The 19,250-nt window shown below is 45.3% G+C and overlaps 2 protein-coding genes across 6 annotated transcripts in view; one reads left to right on the forward strand and one right to left on the reverse strand.

The window, feature by feature from the left end:
• Positions 1–14,024, forward strand: part of HCFC1 (host cell factor C1) — a 26,210-nt gene extending 12,186 nt beyond the window's left edge. For all 3 annotated transcript variants that reach the window (XM_007420511.4, XM_007420512.4, XM_088137741.1), the window contains 10 exons: positions 2,142–3,819; positions 5,272–5,441; positions 6,257–6,794; positions 6,941–7,342; positions 7,775–7,893; positions 7,976–8,113; positions 8,248–8,433; positions 8,587–8,884; positions 11,349–11,412; positions 12,462–14,024. In XM_007420511.4, the coding sequence (XP_007420573.2) occupies positions 2,142–3,819; positions 5,272–5,441; positions 6,257–6,794; positions 6,941–7,342; positions 7,775–7,893; positions 7,976–8,113; positions 8,248–8,433; positions 8,587–8,884; positions 11,349–11,412; positions 12,462–12,501 (3,633 nt within the window). In that variant the 3' untranslated portion in view covers positions 12,502–14,024. The remainder of the gene's footprint in view (positions 1–2,141; positions 3,820–5,271; positions 5,442–6,256; positions 6,795–6,940; positions 7,343–7,774; positions 7,894–7,975; positions 8,114–8,247; positions 8,434–8,586; positions 8,885–11,348; positions 11,413–12,461) is intronic.
• Positions 14,021–19,250, reverse strand: part of LOC103067281 (ras-related protein Rab-7a-like) — a 9,439-nt gene continuing 4,209 nt past the window's right edge. For 2 of the 3 annotated variants that reach the window (XM_088137742.1, XM_007420510.4), the window contains exons 3-6: positions 16,728–16,854; positions 15,229–15,447; positions 14,812–14,937; positions 14,021–14,373 (exon numbers count right to left, since the gene is read on the reverse strand). In XM_088137742.1, coding sequence (XP_087993868.1) covers positions 14,284–14,373; positions 14,812–14,937; positions 15,229–15,447; positions 16,728–16,854 — 562 coding nt within the window. In that variant the 3' untranslated portion in view covers positions 14,021–14,283. The remainder of the gene's footprint in view (positions 14,374–14,811; positions 14,938–15,228; positions 15,448–16,727; positions 16,855–19,250) is intronic. The other variant, XM_025165756.2, reaches the window with a different exon arrangement.

Below are 19,250 nucleotides of genomic sequence, written 5' to 3' on the forward strand. Positions count from 1 at the left end.
TATCAAAGTACAGTGGTACCTCGAGTTACGAATTTAATCCATTCCGTGAGTCTGGTTGCAACTCGAATTGGTCGCAACACGAGGCAAATTTTCCCATAAGGTTCAATGTAATTACCGTTAATCCGTTCCGGCGTCCGCGGACCACGCGTCAGGGGCGGAAAAATGGCCGCGGACCACGTGGAACGGGTGGAAAATGGCTGCGGATCCGGTTCGTAAGTCGAGGCAAGTTCGCAAGTCGAGGTAAATTTTTGGGGCCGGAGCTGGTCGTATCTTGAAAAATTCGTAAGTAGGGGCGTTCGTAACTAGAGGTACCACTGTATGTATTTTAATCTGCTTCTTTAATCTTGTTGCAGACTTCAACAATCCTAGAATATAAAATACTGCCTCAAAAGGCAGATGTGAAGCTCTGTAGTTCTTTGCAGCGCAACTAAGTTTGTTTCCGTGGTCTACAGTCAGTCCTCATCTTACGACCATTCGTTCAGCTACCGTTCAGAGTTACGGCTACACTGAACGAAGGGACTTATGACTGGTCCCCAAAGTTACAGCTGTCGCAGCACCCCCACAGTCATATGATCAAAATTCAGGTGCAGCCCATCTGCACTTACAACTTCAATTTCCCCCACCTGCCTATTTCCCCCCCATCTATACCCCTTTGGCCGCCCTGTACTCGCTGGCCTTGCAGGCCTTGCCGCCCCCAACTGACCTTCGCCATCTTCTTTCTGCCACTGCTGATGAGGTATGCCTGGTCTTTTGTGAAGCAGCTGCTGGCCACGCCAGGCCTTCTTCCCAAAGCTGCACTCACCCCTTGTCCAAATCACAAGTGGCCTTGTCTAAATTGTGTGCAGCCTTCGCGTGAGGTTTTGGAAGGCAGGTGGATGAAAGAAGGCCCCAGCTGTGCTGGCGTGAAAGAAGGACCCGACCAGAAGAGCTCCTTTTCAAGGCACGTGCGTGAAAGATGGCCCTAGCTGTGACTAGCCTCACATGGCCAGCAGCTGCCTTGTGAAGAGCCAGGCCAGGCATGCCTTGTCAGCAGCGGGAGCAACAACACGGCAAAGGTCAGCTGGGGTGGTAGAGCACAGGGTGGCAAAGACCTTGGAGTGCAGGGCAGCAAGGGCAGCTAGGGCTTTGTGCTGTGGTGGTAGGTTGCAGCTTTGCACCACACTGCTGGGATGGCTAGGGCTGGGCTTTGCTCTGCAAAGGGCTTTACACTGTGCTTTGGCTCAGGGGCTTCTTGCAGCCCCAGAGCTGCAGTGCACCAAGAAGCCCCTGAGCAACAGCATATTCTTTCCCCAACCTTCTGAGCTCATGCTGCACCACAGTGCCCCCTCCCCCAAGTTGTGCACAGCCTGTGCCAGCCCTCCCCTCACCCCCTCGTGGCACCCTCGTGCTCCTTATCTGGGCCTCCTGCCTCTTCCCACTTAACGACCCGCGTGCCTTGGGGTTATGACAGCAACCAGAACTGCCCAGGATTGCCATCGCTAAGCAATGCGGTCACATGACAAAGCACTTTACGACCGCATCGCTTAGCGACAGAAATTCCCATCCCAATTGTGGTTGTAAGTCGAAAACTACATGTAGTCACATCCTTTGTTATCTAATCAGCTCTGTAATACTCCTCATGCCCACTTTTTTTCTTTTGGCCTACTTGGAGGCGTTCGCCATAAATACATGTGTATATACATCATACTGTAGTCCCTTTCAGGATAAGCAATATTGTACAAAGCTCAGAAAAAGAATGAGAAGTAATGGGAAAAGGAATTAACAACAGGAGATTAAAAAAAAATGAGATGACAGAATTCTGCATTAGACTGCATCAGAATGAAGGTAATTGGGAGAGAGATTTTTTTAAATAATCCCCAGAATAAATCTCTTGCGTGTATGAATGCATTGCATGAATATATTGGAGAGGGTTATTAAAGTCATATTTCTCCATGATATGGCTGTATTTTTTATACTTGCAAGGACTACTTTCTTTATAATATGAAGGACATTTTGTAATGTTGTCTGCAGCATGAAATATAGTTAGTCATATTGTTCTGCATAACTTATAGAGTGGTTGTAAATCTTTTATCTGGTTTGGAAGGTGTGTCCCTGACTGGAGGTCTCTACTAACCTGTGTGTATTTGTTTCATTCCCTCTAGCCTGTCTCTCAGCCTACTCAAGTCACCCTGATTACAACCCCCAGCGGTGTAGAGGCCCAGCCAGTGCATGATTTGCCTGTTTCTATCTTGGCCTCTCCTACCACAGAGCAGCCCACAGCCACAGTCACTATTGCTGAGTCGGGGCAAGGAGACTCACAGCCGGGCACTGTTACACTGGTGTGCTCTAATCCGCCCTGTGAAACACATGACACTGGCACGACCAACACAGCTACGACTACAGTTGTGGGCACTTTGGGTGGGCCAGCTCAGTTACAGTTTGTGTGTGATGGGCAGGAGGGTGGTGGCCTCCAGCCCAATGGCCGAGTGGTGCGGGTATGCTCCAATCCTCCTTGTGAGATGCACGAGACTGGCACCACCAACACAGCAACCACTGTTCTGAGTGCTGGGCAGAAGATATGCTCCAATCCACCCTGTGAAACTCACGAGACTGGCACCACCAACACAGCCACCATCTCCAAAACAGAGAGGGCACCTGCAGAGCCACCATGCCAAACTTTCCAGACCAATGCCACTAGCACCACTATGACAGTGAAGCCCATTGTAGGCACAGGTCAGCTAGTGTGCTCCAATCCTCCCTGTGAAACCCATGAGACCGGCACAACAAATACTGCTACCACCGCCACCTCCAACATGGGCCAAGGGCAGCCAGGTGATGGGCAGAGGGAACTGACTCACACTTCATGCCAAACAAAGCAGACAGGTAGCACCGGCACCACTATGACAGCAAAAACAGACGTTCCCACAGAGCATCCATGTGCAGCTCAAATGGTAAGCTTTGTGCCAGCTGCTGGCTTGCCTAGTGTTGCTTCTGGCACCGTCACAGTGCAAGACAGTGAAAGACTACTAGCCCTGAAAACTGTCCAGACTGAATGCCATCATACCCATACCACCAATACTGCCACTACAGCTCGGTCCCTCATGGGCCAAGGGCAGCCAGATGGTGAATGGGTAGGATCTGCCAACCCTCCGTGCCAAACACAGCAGACCAACTCCACCAGCACCACCATGTCTGTCAAAGCTGATGTGCCAGTCCAGCCAAGTGCACCTTGCAAGACCTGTAGCATGGATGCCAAGGATACAAATCTTCAAGTGTGCTCTAATCCACCTTGTGAAACTCATGAAACAGGTACCACAAATACAACTACTGTAGCTGCGTCAAACATGGGTGCTACCCAACGGGTGTGCTCTAATCCACCTTGTGAGACTCATGAAACGAGCACCACCAACACAGCTACCACGGCCACTTCCAACATAGGCGTGGGACAGCAAGTGTGCTCCAATCCACCTTGTGAGACTCATGAGACTGGTACTACCAACACAGCCACCACCACCACATCAAACCTGGGAGCTGGACAGAGTGAAGGTGCCCAGCAACCCCCTGTTACTCCACCCTGTGAAACACAGCAAACAAACTCCACCAGCACCACCATGACACCCAGCATAGGAGGTGATGGCGCCCAGTCTTCCAGCTTAGCCCCAGCACCATGTGGCAACTCTGAATTGAGAAAAACTCCTGAAACAGAGACTCCAGGCACTGATGGGTCTTTGCCTCAGAGCTCAACACCCAGAATATGTTCAAACCCTCCCTGTGAGACCCATGAGACAGGAACAACCCACACTGCCACCACAGTTACTTCTTCCATGGGCTCCAACCAAGGTAAAACAACAAGGGAAGGGTATTAAAAACATCTGCTCTGTTCTTATATAGGGATTTTCAGACTTCTCTGGGTAACCGCAGGGATTTCTCAGTGCCCTTAATAGTACAGGACAAGATTCTTTGAATTAGCATTGTTACCTTACAATGTGCTCTTGGAAGTGAACTCTGAGCATGATTTAGGGTACACTATTCACAAAAGAGATAATTGTGAGGCCTGATTTGTAATCAGTGCCCTGCCTGGGCTTTGTGTACATTGGAGAATTCTGCAGAATCCTTTGCAGTGTATTTGGGTTTGTCTTAGACACACTGTGGTTCCTCAGCAAGCAAACTGTCATAGAAAGGTTTGCCATGATCTAAATCAAAACCTCATCTTTGAAGTTCTGCAGTCAAAGTGGAAATTCATAACAGCATCTTATAATACTGTATCACAATAATAGACTGACTTCATTAAGTTGTATTAGGGTTAATTTTTCTTCATCTATGTTTTAGGATTTTTATTTTTATTCATCCTTCCTTTGGAATCCCTATAATCAAGCAGTGCTTGTATTCAGATGTCTTGTGGCTCTATAGTAGCTGTTTTGAAATTGTAATTCCATGGGGAGGTACATAGAGATAAATTCATTGTCTCCGGAAAACATTTTGCTCACTGGTGTCCATCATCCCCTACAAAGCACAATTGCAGAAAAATGGGTTTGTCTGGATTGCATTCTTTGCTCCACTCAGAGAGCCGCATGCCTTGAGTGAAGAACACACATGCTTCAAGCTATAGCCCAGAATCTTCTGTAGCATATATGTTCCTAACTTAGAAGTGTGTGAAGGGTATTTTTTTTCAGATTTAAGTGTGTGAGATTTTGCTCTGGAAAGATTCTGTCCTCTCATGAACAACTTGCTGCCTTAAAGGTTCTCCTTTTTTTTTTCAGATTGCTAATTACAGTATAGCTGTTATGTGAAGAATGAGATGGGCAAACAGTAAGAATTTGTATCAAACAAAGAAGTATTTTATTTTAAACTTAGAACAAACACCCTGACTCAGAATGTTGGTTTAAACATTGTGGAGGCAGGTTTCAAAAACATTACTTGCTTACCTGACATTTCCATGTTTGCTATAGAACTTTTTTTTTTTTTAGATATCTACTTGGTCATATTTCTTTCAGTCAGGAGATAGATAACTCTCAAAATGGACTACCACACTCTTCCTACTTCATAACTTTAGGATGAAAAATTAGGGAGCAAGAGATTTCAAGTTGTCTCTTTTTCCATATGGCGAAGCACTCACTATGGAATGAAGCAGCAGGATTCCAAAACATGGAGTGTTTTGTTTTAAGCTTTGAACCTTTGAAACAACTGTTCCAAATCCCAAATATTGAGCACATCTTCACACAGCTGGCATCCCTCCAGGACCCCTTCCCCTGCATCCTTGTCTTCACTGTGTAACCTGTTTTCTTTCTGCAGATCAGCCACCTGCTACCAACGGGCAACAGGGGGAACCTGAGATGCCTGTGACTGAGAGTCCAGCTGCCAGCAGCCCCAATGCTGCTGTGGTGACCACAGTTGCCTCCACTCAAATCAGAGCTGTCACTACTGTCACCCAGTCCACACCACCACCAGGGCCATCTGTACCGGTGAGAATCGGAGGAACTGGGCCTTGCGCTGTGTTAAGAATTGAGATCCCTATGTGACTCTATACCTGGCTTTGAGGCGATGGAGTTATCACTGGCAACTTTATTTTAATTTTAAATCTACTGAATCTCTGGGGAAACAAAATGTTGGCAGCTTACTGCTGATTCAGTAGAAGCAGAAGTATCACATTAATCTTAATATTTCTCCTTTCTTCCTATTGCTTATACTGGTCACCTGCTCAAATTCCGGAATAGAAAGAAGGATTTCTGCTTCAAAATTCATTTGTCCTTTGCCTCCCAGTTCATTTTTCTAATCCTGGGTTTGCCTACATGCCTGGTCAGCAGTGTTATGTCTTCCAGTTCCTACTTTTTGACTTGTTTTAATCCAAATATGTTACATAGATACATTCCTGGGTATAAACATTGCTGTTTCCACAAATATGCATGCACAGATCCATCCCCAAAATTCAGTTTAACTTGGCTTATCATAATCTCTCTCCCCAAAATATCTCTCTAAGAATCCTCAAAGAAGTAATAGCGTTCCTTGGGGGAAAAAAGGAATATAATGACAAAGAAGAAGAGTGGGATGAGGTAGAAGAGGTATTAACTGTAAAAATGAAAGGATTTGTGGGAGAGTAATACTTGGTGGCTTCTCAGTGGTAAGAGAGCTGGTTTAGATGGGCCTTTAACCTGATCCTGTGGAGATACTCCTATGCCTTATTGTTAAACGTTTGTAGAAAAAGCTTGCAAGGGAGACTCAGCGCTGCCTGGTCTGGCGTTCACACACTCCGCCTTTCTATCCATCCTTCCTGTTGTAGAACATCTCCTCGCTGGCTGATGTCCCTGCAGATGAGGCAGCTCCACCGGCTGAAACTCCTGATGCCACCAGCACAGATGCCCTTCCAGCGCCCCCTGAGCCTCTGCAGCCCTCTGTAGAGATGCAGGCAGCAGTTGCAATCTCTGAGCCTCAGGGGCAAGCCCAGGTTGCCCCAGCTGGCACTCCGCCAACAGAAGGCCCACTGGGTGAAACTGCTCCCCACCCAGAACTTGCCCCTCCTGCTGAAGAGACACCGCCAACACCAGCAACCCCCACCCAAGAGTCTGTGGCTATGGTGGTGCTGCCCCAGGCCACTCCTGCGGCACCGCCATCCTCAGAGGTGGAACAGCTAGCATTGCCTCAGGAGCTGATGGCGGAGAGCCAGGCGGGCACCACCACCCTAATGGTGACTGGATTGACTCCTGAGGAGCTAGCCGTAACAGCTGCCGCAGAGGCGGCTGCCCAGGCAGCTGCCACTGAAGAGGCACAAGCCCTGGCCATCCAGGCAGTCTTGCAAGCAGCCCAGCAGGCTGTAATGGGTGAGTACCTATAACTCTCCATTTTCCTCTCTGGACTCTCCTCCGCTCACCACTTGAGCCAGCCAGGTCTCTCTGTGGTGAAATGTCTTGCTACTTTCTTGGGTCTTAAGTAAACGTTTAGCCCCTTTCTTTTTGTGTTTTAACAGGTCCTGGAGAAGCCATGGATACCTCGGAGGCGGCGGCAGCAGCAGCACAGGCTGAACTAGGCCACCTGAGTTCAGAGGGCCCTGAAAGCCAGGCCACTGCCATCCCCATTGTGCTCACTCAGCAAGACTTGGCAGCCCTGGTGCAGCAGCAGCAGCAGCAGCTTCAGGAGGCTCAGGCGGCGGCAGCAGCAGCCGTTCAGCAGCAGCACCACCAACAGCAGCAGCAGCAGCAGCAGCAGCAGCAGCAGCCCCCTCAGCATCCACTGCCTGCCCACTTGCCTACGGAAGCCCTGGCTCCTGCTGATAGCCTCAATGATCCTGCCAGCGAGAGCAATGGCCTCAATGAGTTGGCTAGTGCAGTGACCAGCACAGTTGGGCTGTTACCTCCCACTCCCACAGAGAGTAAGTGAGGCAAAGATGACTGCAGTTACTTTGGCAGATTGCCTTTGAAAGCTTGTTTCCGCTTATAAGCAGGTGACACAGCTCATTGGTAAGACAGAAGCGTTGCTTCTTAGGAAAGTGTATACAGTGATGCTTTTCACCCAGTAGTGAAAGGGGTGGATCCCTGCTTGGTTGCTTGAGGCGAGTGTCTGAGCAAAGCTGTAGTGGGTCCTCCTGGTAGATAAGCACAAGTCTTTGATCGTGGGCATAGTTTCATGTTCCAGCCCTCTCAAGGCACCTTTTACCCTTGGGAATTCAGTGTAAGGTGGGCCTTTTAGTTAAATCAGGACTTTGTCTCTTGCCTGTATTTCCTCTCCAGCGTTAGGTATGGACTAATGTCTTTGGGGGATTGAGGGTCTCATGAAAGTTATTGAAATTATTTTCCTCATCCAGGCCTTGCTCCTTCAAATACTTTTGTGGCCCCACAGCCTGTGGTAGTAGCCAGCCCGGCAAAATTGCAGGCAGCAGCTGCCCTGACAGAGGTCGCTAATGGGATTGAACCAGCTCCAGTGGTAAGAAGATATATTGGTAGGAGTTTAAGGAATGAGTTTACAGTTTTCCAAAGTTCACCTTGAATTGTCCATTCTTTGCTAGAAACCAGAGCCTCCCACACAGCCTCCAAAAGTGGTTGTGAAGAAGGAAAATCAATGGTTTGATGTGGGTATTGTCAAGGCAACCAACATGGTGGTGACACACTACTTCCTGCCTCCTGATGATGCACCTGCTACAGATGTGAGTGGCATGGATATACTTTAATCACATTTCCCCTTAAAGATCCAAATTTCTGCTGCCATGTATCTTCTTATCACCGATTCCCATAATATCAGTTGTGGTGTCTCATTCCCACTCTCTCCTGTCCTCTGCAGGATGACTCAGGCACCACCCCTGATTACTCTCAGTTCAAGAAGCAGGAGCTGCAGCCTGGTACTGCTTATAAGTTCCGAGTGGCAGGAATCAATGCTTGCGGACGAGGCCCTTTTAGTGAAATCTCAGCATTCAAGACCTGTCTGCCTGGTTTTCCTGGAGCACCTTGTGCCATTAAAATCAGTAAAGTGAGAGCTTTTTTGTTTTAGAGTCCTGTTAATTCAGCTCTCTGGGGTAGTTGAATGATCTTTGTTGCATTTGTTGTCTAATGCCTTACTGCAATGCCTGTTGGGTGATACCTGTCCTGGTTTTCAAGCTCTTGTTGCGTGTTTCTATTGCAGAGTCCAGACGGGGCCCACCTGACCTGGGAGCCACCTTCAGTCACCTCTGGGAAAATAACAGAATACTCGGTGTACCTGGCCATCCAGAGTCCCCAGGCGGGTGAACCTAAGAGTGCAGCTCCAGCCCAGCTGGCCTTCATGCGGGTTTACTGTGGACCCAGCCCTTCGTGCCTGGTGCAGTCAGCTAGTCTCTCCAATGCCCATATAGACTACACCACGAAGCCTGCCATTATTTTCCGCATTGCTGCCCGCAATGAGAAGGGCTATGGTCCTGCCACACAGGTTCGGTGGCTTCAAGGTGAGTGGCTGCTGTGATGGGAGTTGGAGGGAGGGATGCAGTTTCAGGCCGCATGTGTGAGTGGCAGGACAGGTTCTTTAAAGGGAACCTATCAGCAAGATGAGGAACTGCTACCAGGTCTCAGACTCTTGTAAATATCTGCACCATTCACTTTCCCATCTTGGGCCTTTGTTTGCAAAAGAAGAAAATCTGCCATGCTGCCTCTGAGATCCCGGTTGGATATTTCTGTTGATGTGTCTTTTAGTTGGGGCAGGAGGAGGGGTGGTAAGTGAATAGGAAGGGCTCATTCAGAGTTCTAGATTATTGTTTTATTGAATTTAGTCAGTAAGAACTGATGGATTTGTCATATATTTCCACTAAGTTCCTAGTCAGGAATATACAGTGGGGCAAAAAAAAATTTAGTCAGACACCAATTGTGCAAGTTCTCCCACTTAAAAAGATGAGAGAGGCCTGTAATTTTCATCATAGATATACCTCAACTGTGAGAGACAAAATGGGGAAAAAAATCCAGAAAATCACATTGTCTGATTTTTAAAGAATTTATTTGCAAATCATGGTGGAAAATAAGTATTTGGTCAATATCAAAAGTTCATCTCAATACTTTGTTATATATCCTTTGTTGGCAATGACAGAGGTCAAACGTTTTCTGTAAGTCTTCACAAGATTTTCACACACTGTTGCTGGTATTTTGGCCCATTCCTCCATGCAGATCTCCTCTAGAGCAGTGATGTTTTGGGGCTGTCGCTGGGCAGCACGGACTTTCAACTCCCTCCAAAGGTTTTCCATGGGGTTGAGATCTGGAGACTGGCTAGGCCACTCCAGGACCTTGAAATGCTTCTTACGAAGCCACTCCTTCGTTGCCCGGGTGGTGTGTTTGGGATCATTGTCATGCTGAAAGACCCAGCCACGTTTCATCTTCAATGCCCTTGCTGATGGAAGGAGGTGTTCACTCAAAATCTCATGATACATGGCCCCATTCATTCTTTCCTTTACACGGATCAGTCGTCCTGGTCCCTTTGCAGAAAAACAGCCCCAAAGCATGATGTTTCCACCCCCATGCTTCACAGTAGGTATGGTGTTCTTTGGATGCAACTCAGCATTCTCTCTCCTCCAAACACAACGAGTTGAGTTTAGACCAAAACGTTCTACTTTGATTTCATCTGACCATATGACATTCTCCCAATCCTCTTCTGGATCATCCAAATGCTCTCTAGCAAACTTCAGACGGGCCCGGACATGTACTGGCTTAAGCAGGGGGACACGTCTGGCACTGCAGGATTTGAGTCCCTGGCAGTGTAGTGTGTTACTGATGGTAGCCTTTGTTACTTTGGTCCCAGCTCTCTGCAGGTCATTCACTAGGTCCCCCCATGTGGTTCTGGGATTTTTGCTCACCATTCTTGTGATCATTTTGACCCCACGGGGTGAGATCTTGCATGGAGCCCCAGATCGAGGGAGATTATCAGTGGTCTTGTATGTCTTCCATTTTCTAATTATTGCTCCCACAGTTGATTTCTTCACACCAAGCTGCTTGCCTATTGCAGATTCAGTCTTCCCAGCCTGGTGCAGGTCTACAGTTTTGTTTCTGGTGTCCTTCAACAGCTCTTTGGTCTTGGCCATAGTGGAGTTTGGAGTGTGACTGTTTGAGGTTGTGGACAGGTGTCTTTTATACTGATAACAAGGTCAAACAGGTGCCATTACTACAGGTAACGAGTGGAGGACAGAGGAGCCTCTTAAAGAAGTAGTTACAGGTCTGTGAGAGCCAGACATCTTGCTTGTTTGTAGGTGACCAAATACTTATTTTCCACCATGATTTGCAAATAAATTCTTTAAAAATCAGACAATGTGATTTTCTGGATTTTTTTTCTCATTTTGTCTCTCATAGTTGAGGTATACCTATGATGAAAATTACAGGCCTCTCTCATCTTTTTAAGTGGGAGAACTTGCATAATTGGTGACTGACTAAATACTTTTTTGCCCCACTGTATCATGTATCTGGATTTTCTAATATGTGAAATTCACATCCAGAGTGAAAATGTTTTTTCAGCAGCAACTGCAATGTGAATTGCTTGGGATGGGATTACTGAGTTCAGTAGCTCAGTGGTAGAGACATGCTCAGCAAGCCAAAGTTCTGACTTAGTATTACTAGTTTAAAGGATTGAGTGTTAGAAGAAATCGATTAAAAAAAAAAATTATTTCCCATGTTAGCATTTCATTGTACTTTATTCCTAGTTTTATTTTATATATTTCATTGTATTATTTCATTGTATTTTATTCCTCCACCCTAACCATGGAGCTCATGGTTTATAAATGAATAAGCTCACCCTTGTATAATGGTGCAATTTGATTCAGGCACATGAGGAGCAGAGGAAAGGTTAACTGAGGGCATGTCAAGCTCTGGTAAGGCAACCAGCTGGAATGTTTTATCTTTGCCTTCAATATGTGTAATGCACTTTCATCTTTGCAGAATCCAGTAAAGATGGATCCATGACAAAACCAACCAACAAGCGGCCGCTTTCATCTTCTGATCTGTGAGTATTGATTGCTGGAGCAAACAGTTATTTCAGCCTTCATGTTTCCTTTGTGGAGTAACAGAGGGTTATGGAAGGAAGCCTGTATGCCCAGTCATTACTGCCTTTTTCTGAGTTGGCCCTAATTTCTCTGGGAAGTGAATAAACCCAAACTCTCTCAGGACGTGGGATTGCTCCTTTTATTCTCCAAAACATCTCTCTTTTTGGAACTCTTCTGCATAAGCAGATCTGTGAGATTTATTATTCTAGAGAAATTGTATATCTTTCTGCATCTGATCCAAGCCAGTATTATCACCAACCAAGTAAGATCTGGCTCATGGGGATAATGCACCAGACGATTGTGCATTATGAGTCTTATTGGCTGTTTCAGTATGGATTTTGCCTGCTTTGGGAGAAAAGATGCCTCAAGGATTTTCCTTTACATTCATCAGAATATCTTGGGTCAGGCTTAGATTGGGTGAAGGGCTAAATTACTAGTTCTCTGTGCAGGGACAGAGGAGCAGGGGGACCTCTACCAAGAATGCAAATTTCTCCTATAAGCAGCCTGCAGGTCAGTGAATCAAGGATGCTGCAGCAAATTATCTACACTAAGAGGTCTCCCCCCCTCAAAAGGAAGATTCCTAAAGCTACAGCTGTGGAACTGCCTGAAGCTGAGAGCCAGTTTGGTTAAGGTGCTAGCCTAGAAACCAGAAGACTATGAGTTCTAGGCCTCCCTTAGGCATAAAAGCTGGTTGGGTGACTTTGGGCTAGTCACCCTCTTTCAGCCCAGCCCACCTCACAGGATCATTGCTGTGGGGAAAATAGGAGGCAGGAGTATTAGGTATGTTCACCATTTTGAGTTATATATAAAAATGGTGGGATGATGATGATGATGATGATGATGATGATGATGATGATGATGATGATGATGATGATGATTGCTAGAACTGATGGGAGTGGACAGTTCCAGGGAATAAAAATGTGGATGTGCTCAGTATTCTGGGCAAGAAGAGCATCACATTCCTAGTCCAGCAGGAAGTTGGACCTTACTATTCTTTTTCATCTTTCAGGAAAACTGCTCCAAAGAAGCCCAAAGCAGATGGGCAGTGAAGGGAGTCCCCAGCCATCCCCTCTTCCTGCCTGCTCCACAACCTCTGCCTGAACTCCCCCAGCCAGTCAGCCACCCCGTGTATGGAGGAAGATGGAACCGCCGAAAGCACATTTCATACACCGTGGGGCTGAACTGTTGGGGTGGGGGGGTGGGGAGAAGAGACGCTGAGGCTCACGTGAGAGAGCCCCAAGCAGGGGCCATCACTGTGCCATACCCCAGCCTGGGAAGGGGGAAGAAGGAATGGAATTCCTCCCTCACCCTCTGCTTACTGCCCCAATGACATGGACATTGATGTTTGGGGTGGGCTTGAGGGGAAACTTGTTATGGGGGGAGGGGGGCTGTTGGGTTTTTTTACAAGTTGCAGTTACAGGAATGAAGTTCTTTTGTATTCCCCTGAATCCTGTGTGTTGGGGGTGGGAGACTTGATCTCCCTGCCTCCAGTTCTTGCCTCTGTACAGACCCTCTTCCTCAGTTTAGTTTTTAGTGTCTGCGTTTGGTAATGGAGAGAAGTCCCTGCTAGTGGGGATTGAGGAGATGTGACATGGTTGGCCACAGATGCAGCTACTTTGAACATTGGTGGGAAGGGGCTCATGCTACAGCAGCTGTTCTAATGCTCAGCGCAGGGTGTTTGTGGCTTGAATCCACCCCTTCTTTTTTTTCCTTGTACATGAAACAGCCTCTCCTTAGCAGCACAAGCTGGGTTTGTTTTCTCTCTGCTCTTCCTGCCTCCAGGCCACAAGGTGGCATGCTATAGGCAGATGTCTTGCCATTCCTCTCCATTGTTTTGTATAAAACTTTTTTTAGGAAAAAAAAATGATTTGGGAGGGGGAATGTAGCTGATCCACCAGGCTATTGGGTCAGAGCAAGGCTGCCGGACAACATTTTTGATGGTTGAAATACAACTCCTCTATTTGGGATAGGAGTATAGGTTTTTCTCTCCAGAGAAATATGTGCCCCCCTCTTTCCTCCACTGGCTGTCTTGGGACATTCCACAGAGGGGAGGTGGGGAAGGCAACAGGGCTTACTCTGTAGAGATGGGGGGCTCTGTGAAACACAGAAGCCCCCACACCCACACACTGTTTGCTGTGTTGAGATTGGTAGACAAACTAGCCCTCAGAAGATAACCCCATGAGCAGACCTCTCTCCCTCCCTTGCTCTGTACCCTGGTCTTTTGTATTATAGTGTATTTCGCTGTGTCCCACTTTCCTGTTCAGTCCTTAAGATTCCTTCTGTCCTTCCTATATTTGACCTGATTTATTTTCCACTGAGACAGGAACAGCCCTCATAGGAGTTTACCCTGGCTATCCACCCTGACCCCCCTCCCCCCTAGTGCTGCGTATCTGTCGTTTTTGTGCTATTTTGAACAATTAAAGACTTCTTTTTTTTTTTTTTTTTGAAACACGACTTGGTGTTTGGAAAACTAGCTCCTTCCCTCATCTCCCTTCAAAGTGTTTGTGGCCAATTTTTCTATAGCCTTTTCTCCTTATGAAAGGACTAGATAATGGTTACTTTCTGTCATTGAAATGTATCGGATTGAGTTTTATTTCCATGTGTTTGGATAAGAACTATCCAACTTCCAATCTGGGTCCCTCAATTCTGAGGCTGCCTCTTCCAGAAGGCCGCAGATCTTATCATGGGGTCCAGCTACCAAAGTGACATGCTGCAGGGTTAGCAGAATCCTTGTTACTGTACTGTGGGGTAACTTCCTCTTCTTGCTCATTGCATCATGACAAAGATCTGCAGTGAAAAAAAAAAAATCTTCCCATCTGCATTTGGGCTCATCAGCAGCCACACCTTTCCCGGTGTATCCCTTCCGGTGGCCTGGTTTCTAGGTGAACAGAGTTGAGTTGTGGCTCTTCAGGTACCCTGCGCTGAAATGAAACAAGAGAAGGTGATCAGTGCTAGTGAGAAAAGGGGTCTCACATGGAGCAACTTCCTGGGAAGCACTGCCCTAATGTAGGAATTGCTTCCTATCACAAAGGGTGTAGTCTTAAAAGCACAGGTGACGCCTGTTGCAGCTGGAGGTAGCATCTTATTTAATATTTTTTTCAGCCTAGAGGGATGGAAGCTTTCCTTCTCTTTCTTTTCTTCCTTGAGGTTTGGAGAGTTAAAAGTAGAATGAGTATGTTATCCTTACTGGAGGCTTAATACATTCTTATTGCCTTTTTTAAAAATGACAAAGCTGTGTCACTTATTAAATTTGCCAGCATATTTTGATGGCACACTTTTGGGGTATCCTGGAGTTGTAAAAAGGAATAGCCATGCTTTAAGGCTTTTAAAATTGAAAGTGGGGGGAATGCATTCCTTACATTCTTCAGTACAGCTCGTATGGCCCACTCAAACACCACCTGAACATTGGCAGCTGTCTTGGCACTGGTTTCAAAGTAGGTGGCATCATGAAGCCTGCTCCACAATTCAGCTTCCTCTGAAGAGACCTGCTTAAAGACAGGATACCTTCATACTTTGCTCTCTTCCCAGTCTTGCGTGCAGCCCTGTTAACTAAAAATAGAACCTACAAATGTAAGACCTCTCCCTTTGGTTCCGCATCTGCATTCTCTACGTTTATCAAGACCTTTCCAGAGTCTTCATTCAAGGTCTGTAGAACCACCATATGAAGTTCCTGTTCCCAATTTTTAAATTGCCCCTCCATACTTAGATTGGGTGCTACATGAACTCATGCACAGTAGCTCCAATCTATCATTCTCCCACTCATGCTCAGTGTGTACCTCACGGTTCTCCAGGTCAGTCTTGTTTCCAATGATGGCAATGGGAAAAGTGGGTTCTTCCTCTGGCTCAATCTGCAACAAGAGCTGCTTGTGCCACTTCTCGAGGGCTTGAAAAGAATAGACAGATGTGACATCAAAGACGAGCAGGCAGCAGTCGGATCCCCGATAAAGGGCTGTCCCCAGGGCGTGGAACCTTTCTGTACCAGCTGTATCCCAGATCTTGAGGCAGGAAGAGAGAGAAAAGATCTGACTCCTCAAGGGCTGAGAAATTTAAGTGAGCAAATTAGAAAGTACATAATTACAGATTGAGTTAAATTTTCCTTGCCTTAGACTGGAGAACTTTAGTGCAGAATGAATAAGTTTTTAAATTGCAGAATGCCCATACGTTTAGACTGGTCAAGTTAGACATTTCTGCTTAAGCAAGATTAGTTGTTAACGGGGGAAAGCTACAGGTGTGTATATATTTAGTTTGGAAGTGCATATGCCTTTTTCTGTAGTGTTCTAGCTTTCTCTATATTGTATTTTTTTTTAATGTGAGAAAGGAATTTTAGTTTATGGTGCTGTCTTGATATTTTGTGATAAAACTGGTATGGGGCAACCGTAACATTAGTTCAGAAAATGGTCAAGACACATGGAATGGGTGTAAACTATAAGCACTTTTAAGTATGTGGAACTTACTTAAGGAAGTTATGGAAGACACATACATCCAGAGATGTTGTATCATAGCTTCCGTGTGCCACAGCCCACATGGCCAGCCAAGCTATATTAGATACTACAGCTGAAGTAAGCTCCTAAGAATTGGGCTATTGCTTATTTGATATTGCTATATATCTGTAGAAAAAAGAAAATGAAGCAGGTAGCAACTACGCTTGCTATTATTTTTATACCTACATCTAGAAGCTGAAGAGTAGTCCTCATGGCAAAACAATGTGCTATAGGGAGGAAGCTTTTGTGTATGAGAGGTATCTGTGATAGTAAGTAAACCCTGTTCTGATGGAAGTCACAGTGGGCCACAGTCATACATATACAGCACATTGTTTTGTCTTTCAAGTTGAGACTAGTAGAACGTTTCCACAAAAGTTTTGAACATGGAGTTTCCCAATTCACAAAAAAAAAAGTTGAACTTTTTTTACTTTTTAATGTTCTGCCATCCACACCCCAACAGTCACCATTGCGTGCACCCTGAACACATGATTAATTATTGAGCTGTTGTGGGCTCTTTCCCCCTCCCCCCAAACTATTGTTTGCATTTTTTGTTGCCCCTTAGTATCTTTATGATTTCTGATACTTAGTCTGGCTTGCTGACACCATTTTGTGTGTGTGTGTGTGTGTGTGAGAGAGAGAGGGGGGGGTTATAGACAGGATCCTCTTTTGGCTATATGCAAAGGATAGGCTTGGTAGCACTGAAGTTAGCTTATTCAATGGTTAGAAGATTAACACTGATGTTGGTTCAAGGTATGTCAAAGGGGAGTCAGTATTCAGCCTCCTGTCAGGCCTACCTGCACTGTCAGGGTGCGGCCATCAATGTGCACTTCTTTGCTAAGAAAGTCCGCCCCGATGGTGGCTCTGAAGCGGCTACTGAAGCGGTTGTTAACATACTGGTTCATCAAGGCAGACTTGCCCACCCTGTGGAGAAGGGAGCAACACTGGCATCAGATCCCGAGAGCAGGCCGGTTACCCATCCTCCCGTTAACCAACAGAGGACTGGTTTGTCACAAGGAAGAGTATCATTTCCCACACTTCCAAACTGCATTGCATGAAGATTCAAGAGTGCTATATTCATGGGAGCTATGGCCAGTGAGGTAGGTCCAGTGGGGAGAAAGGGCTGAATATCCTGCTGAATTTACTGAAACTCCCAGTCAACCTTGGCGCTCACTGAGCAACATTAAGCCAATCATTCTCAAACCAACCTACCTCATAGAACTGTTGGGACAAAACTGAGAGGTACGGACCATTTTGGATTCCAAGTGCAGTGAATAAATATAAACAGGCTTGAAAAGAAAGGGGGAGCCTTCCCAACCCACTCATGATTTCTCATAATCCCAGCCAGCATGACTTTGTAGCCCCAAAGGCTTGAGGGTATGATTGGGGAAGACTTGCAGAAGGAATGCCTGATAAAATGTAGGCAATGATATCATGTTAAATCAGGTGGTCAAAATAGCATTTCTTAAACCAAAATACTCCAAAGGATAAGCTCCTACCTGTAAAAAAGCAAAGGATCCCCTTTTAGTTTATCAAGAAAGATTTATATAATGCCATAATAGCTGAATTACAGTAACAAAATCAGATGCAGAAGGAAATCCTATTCAAAGAGCTTAGTTGAGATGCAGTTTTTGAATTTACAAATTATTTGAAATGTACTTTGCCTGAAACAATCTCAATATTAAAAAAGAAAACATGTACTACTGCTTTCTCTGAGGATGAAACATTAAACATAATTTTAACTATGTTTCTTCCTGTCCCACCAAAACAAAAAGTTCTTACAGTACTGTACATCCATGTTTTCTTGTTACATTGTGATACCTTCATGATGAATTATATCAAATGCATACCAACACTCCTTTTAGCAATAAACTTCCTGCTAAAAAGGGAATATGGTCCAGCCAAATTTAAATTTTCTGAAATCCTATTTATTTCAATAGGAGAAGCAACTGTATCTTAGTGCAAGAAATGCTCTTGGATATGATTTTTCTGAAATTAACCCATTTTTAAATGTCAGCTTAAGTACTTTGGAAGGACTGATTAGGATTTCAAGGAATTTTAGCATCCAAGCTAGTTCTTTGCCTCTATGATTAGTAAAAGTACATTTTAAAGGGAATTCTGAATGTTTTTTGTTAGAAGTAAATTGAATTAAAACCAATCTCTTAGTCACAGATAAGTAGTTACAGAATTGCATTTTCAATATACTATTACACTCTAGTACTATAGTAGAGGGCCATATTACACATGTTCTGCTTTAAAGTGTGCTAGGATTTCCAGCATGACTATTGGTAATTCTGAATATTATAGTCTCAGCATACATACATCAGATTGGGGGGGTTTCATTGTGGTGATGAATTTTGCATGTTTAAAACAATCCACATCTTGCACTGGGCTGTCTACACTCTCCAAACCATTACCATAGCTATTTGAGCTGGCCTTCAGATATGTTATTTGGCATTCTTCAAAATAACTTTCTGCTACTGCTAGAAACAAACAGCTAATTTAACTCAACCCTCCCAAAATAAAATCATCCGAACATTAGCAGGCTTAAACACAGCACACACAGGTTTGTATAAAGAACTGTGCACCTAACATAAGCTGAGCACAAAGCTTTAAGGAAGCATGTTGACTAAATTCCTAAGAGGAAAACCAAAAACATTGCTTTGAAGGATACCTGGCAACTGATTGTAGGGGAGGGAAGAATCCTTTCAATTCCTAAATGGGAGAAGATATCAGAAGCATGGAGCTGAAGGTTATACAGCAAAGTTAATAGGTTTGTATTAACTTTGAGCCAGTCTGGAATAGTGGTTAAAGGTGCTGGACTAGGAACCAGGAGGCTGTGAGTTCTAGTCCTGCCTTAGGCATGAAAGCCAGCTGGGTGACTTTGGGCCGGTCACACTCTCAGCCCAGCTCACCTCACCTCACAGGGTGGTGGTTGTGGGGAAAATAGGAGGAAGGAGTATTAGGTATGTTTGAGGCCTTGAGCTATTTATAAAATAATAAAGGGATTAAAAAGTGGTCACAGTACACTGTAGCAGTTACAAGAGAAATTTATGCACAATTCTGCCAACCAGTGTAACAGATGAGAGGGCTTCATGGAATATCTTAAACCATTTGTCAGCAGTGATAGACAAACAGGCTAGCATTCCTGAAAATTATTCCTTTTCAGTGCCATAGTTGTTAGGAAAAACTGAAATCCCTCTGCTTTCACCAATGCCATACCCTCTAGATGTTTTTAACTATACTCTTGTCACCCCTGGTCATTAGCCGTATGATCTGGGGCTGATAAGAGTTCCCAAGCATATTGTCTATTCGTGTGA

This window comes from Python bivittatus, unplaced genomic scaffold (assembly GCF_059951505.1).
Source record: "Python bivittatus isolate LINGU-HERP-01145 unplaced genomic scaffold, Pbiv_v1 ctg000220_np1212, whole genome shotgun sequence".
Taxonomy (NCBI): Eukaryota; Metazoa; Chordata; class Lepidosauria; order Squamata; family Pythonidae; genus Python; species Python bivittatus.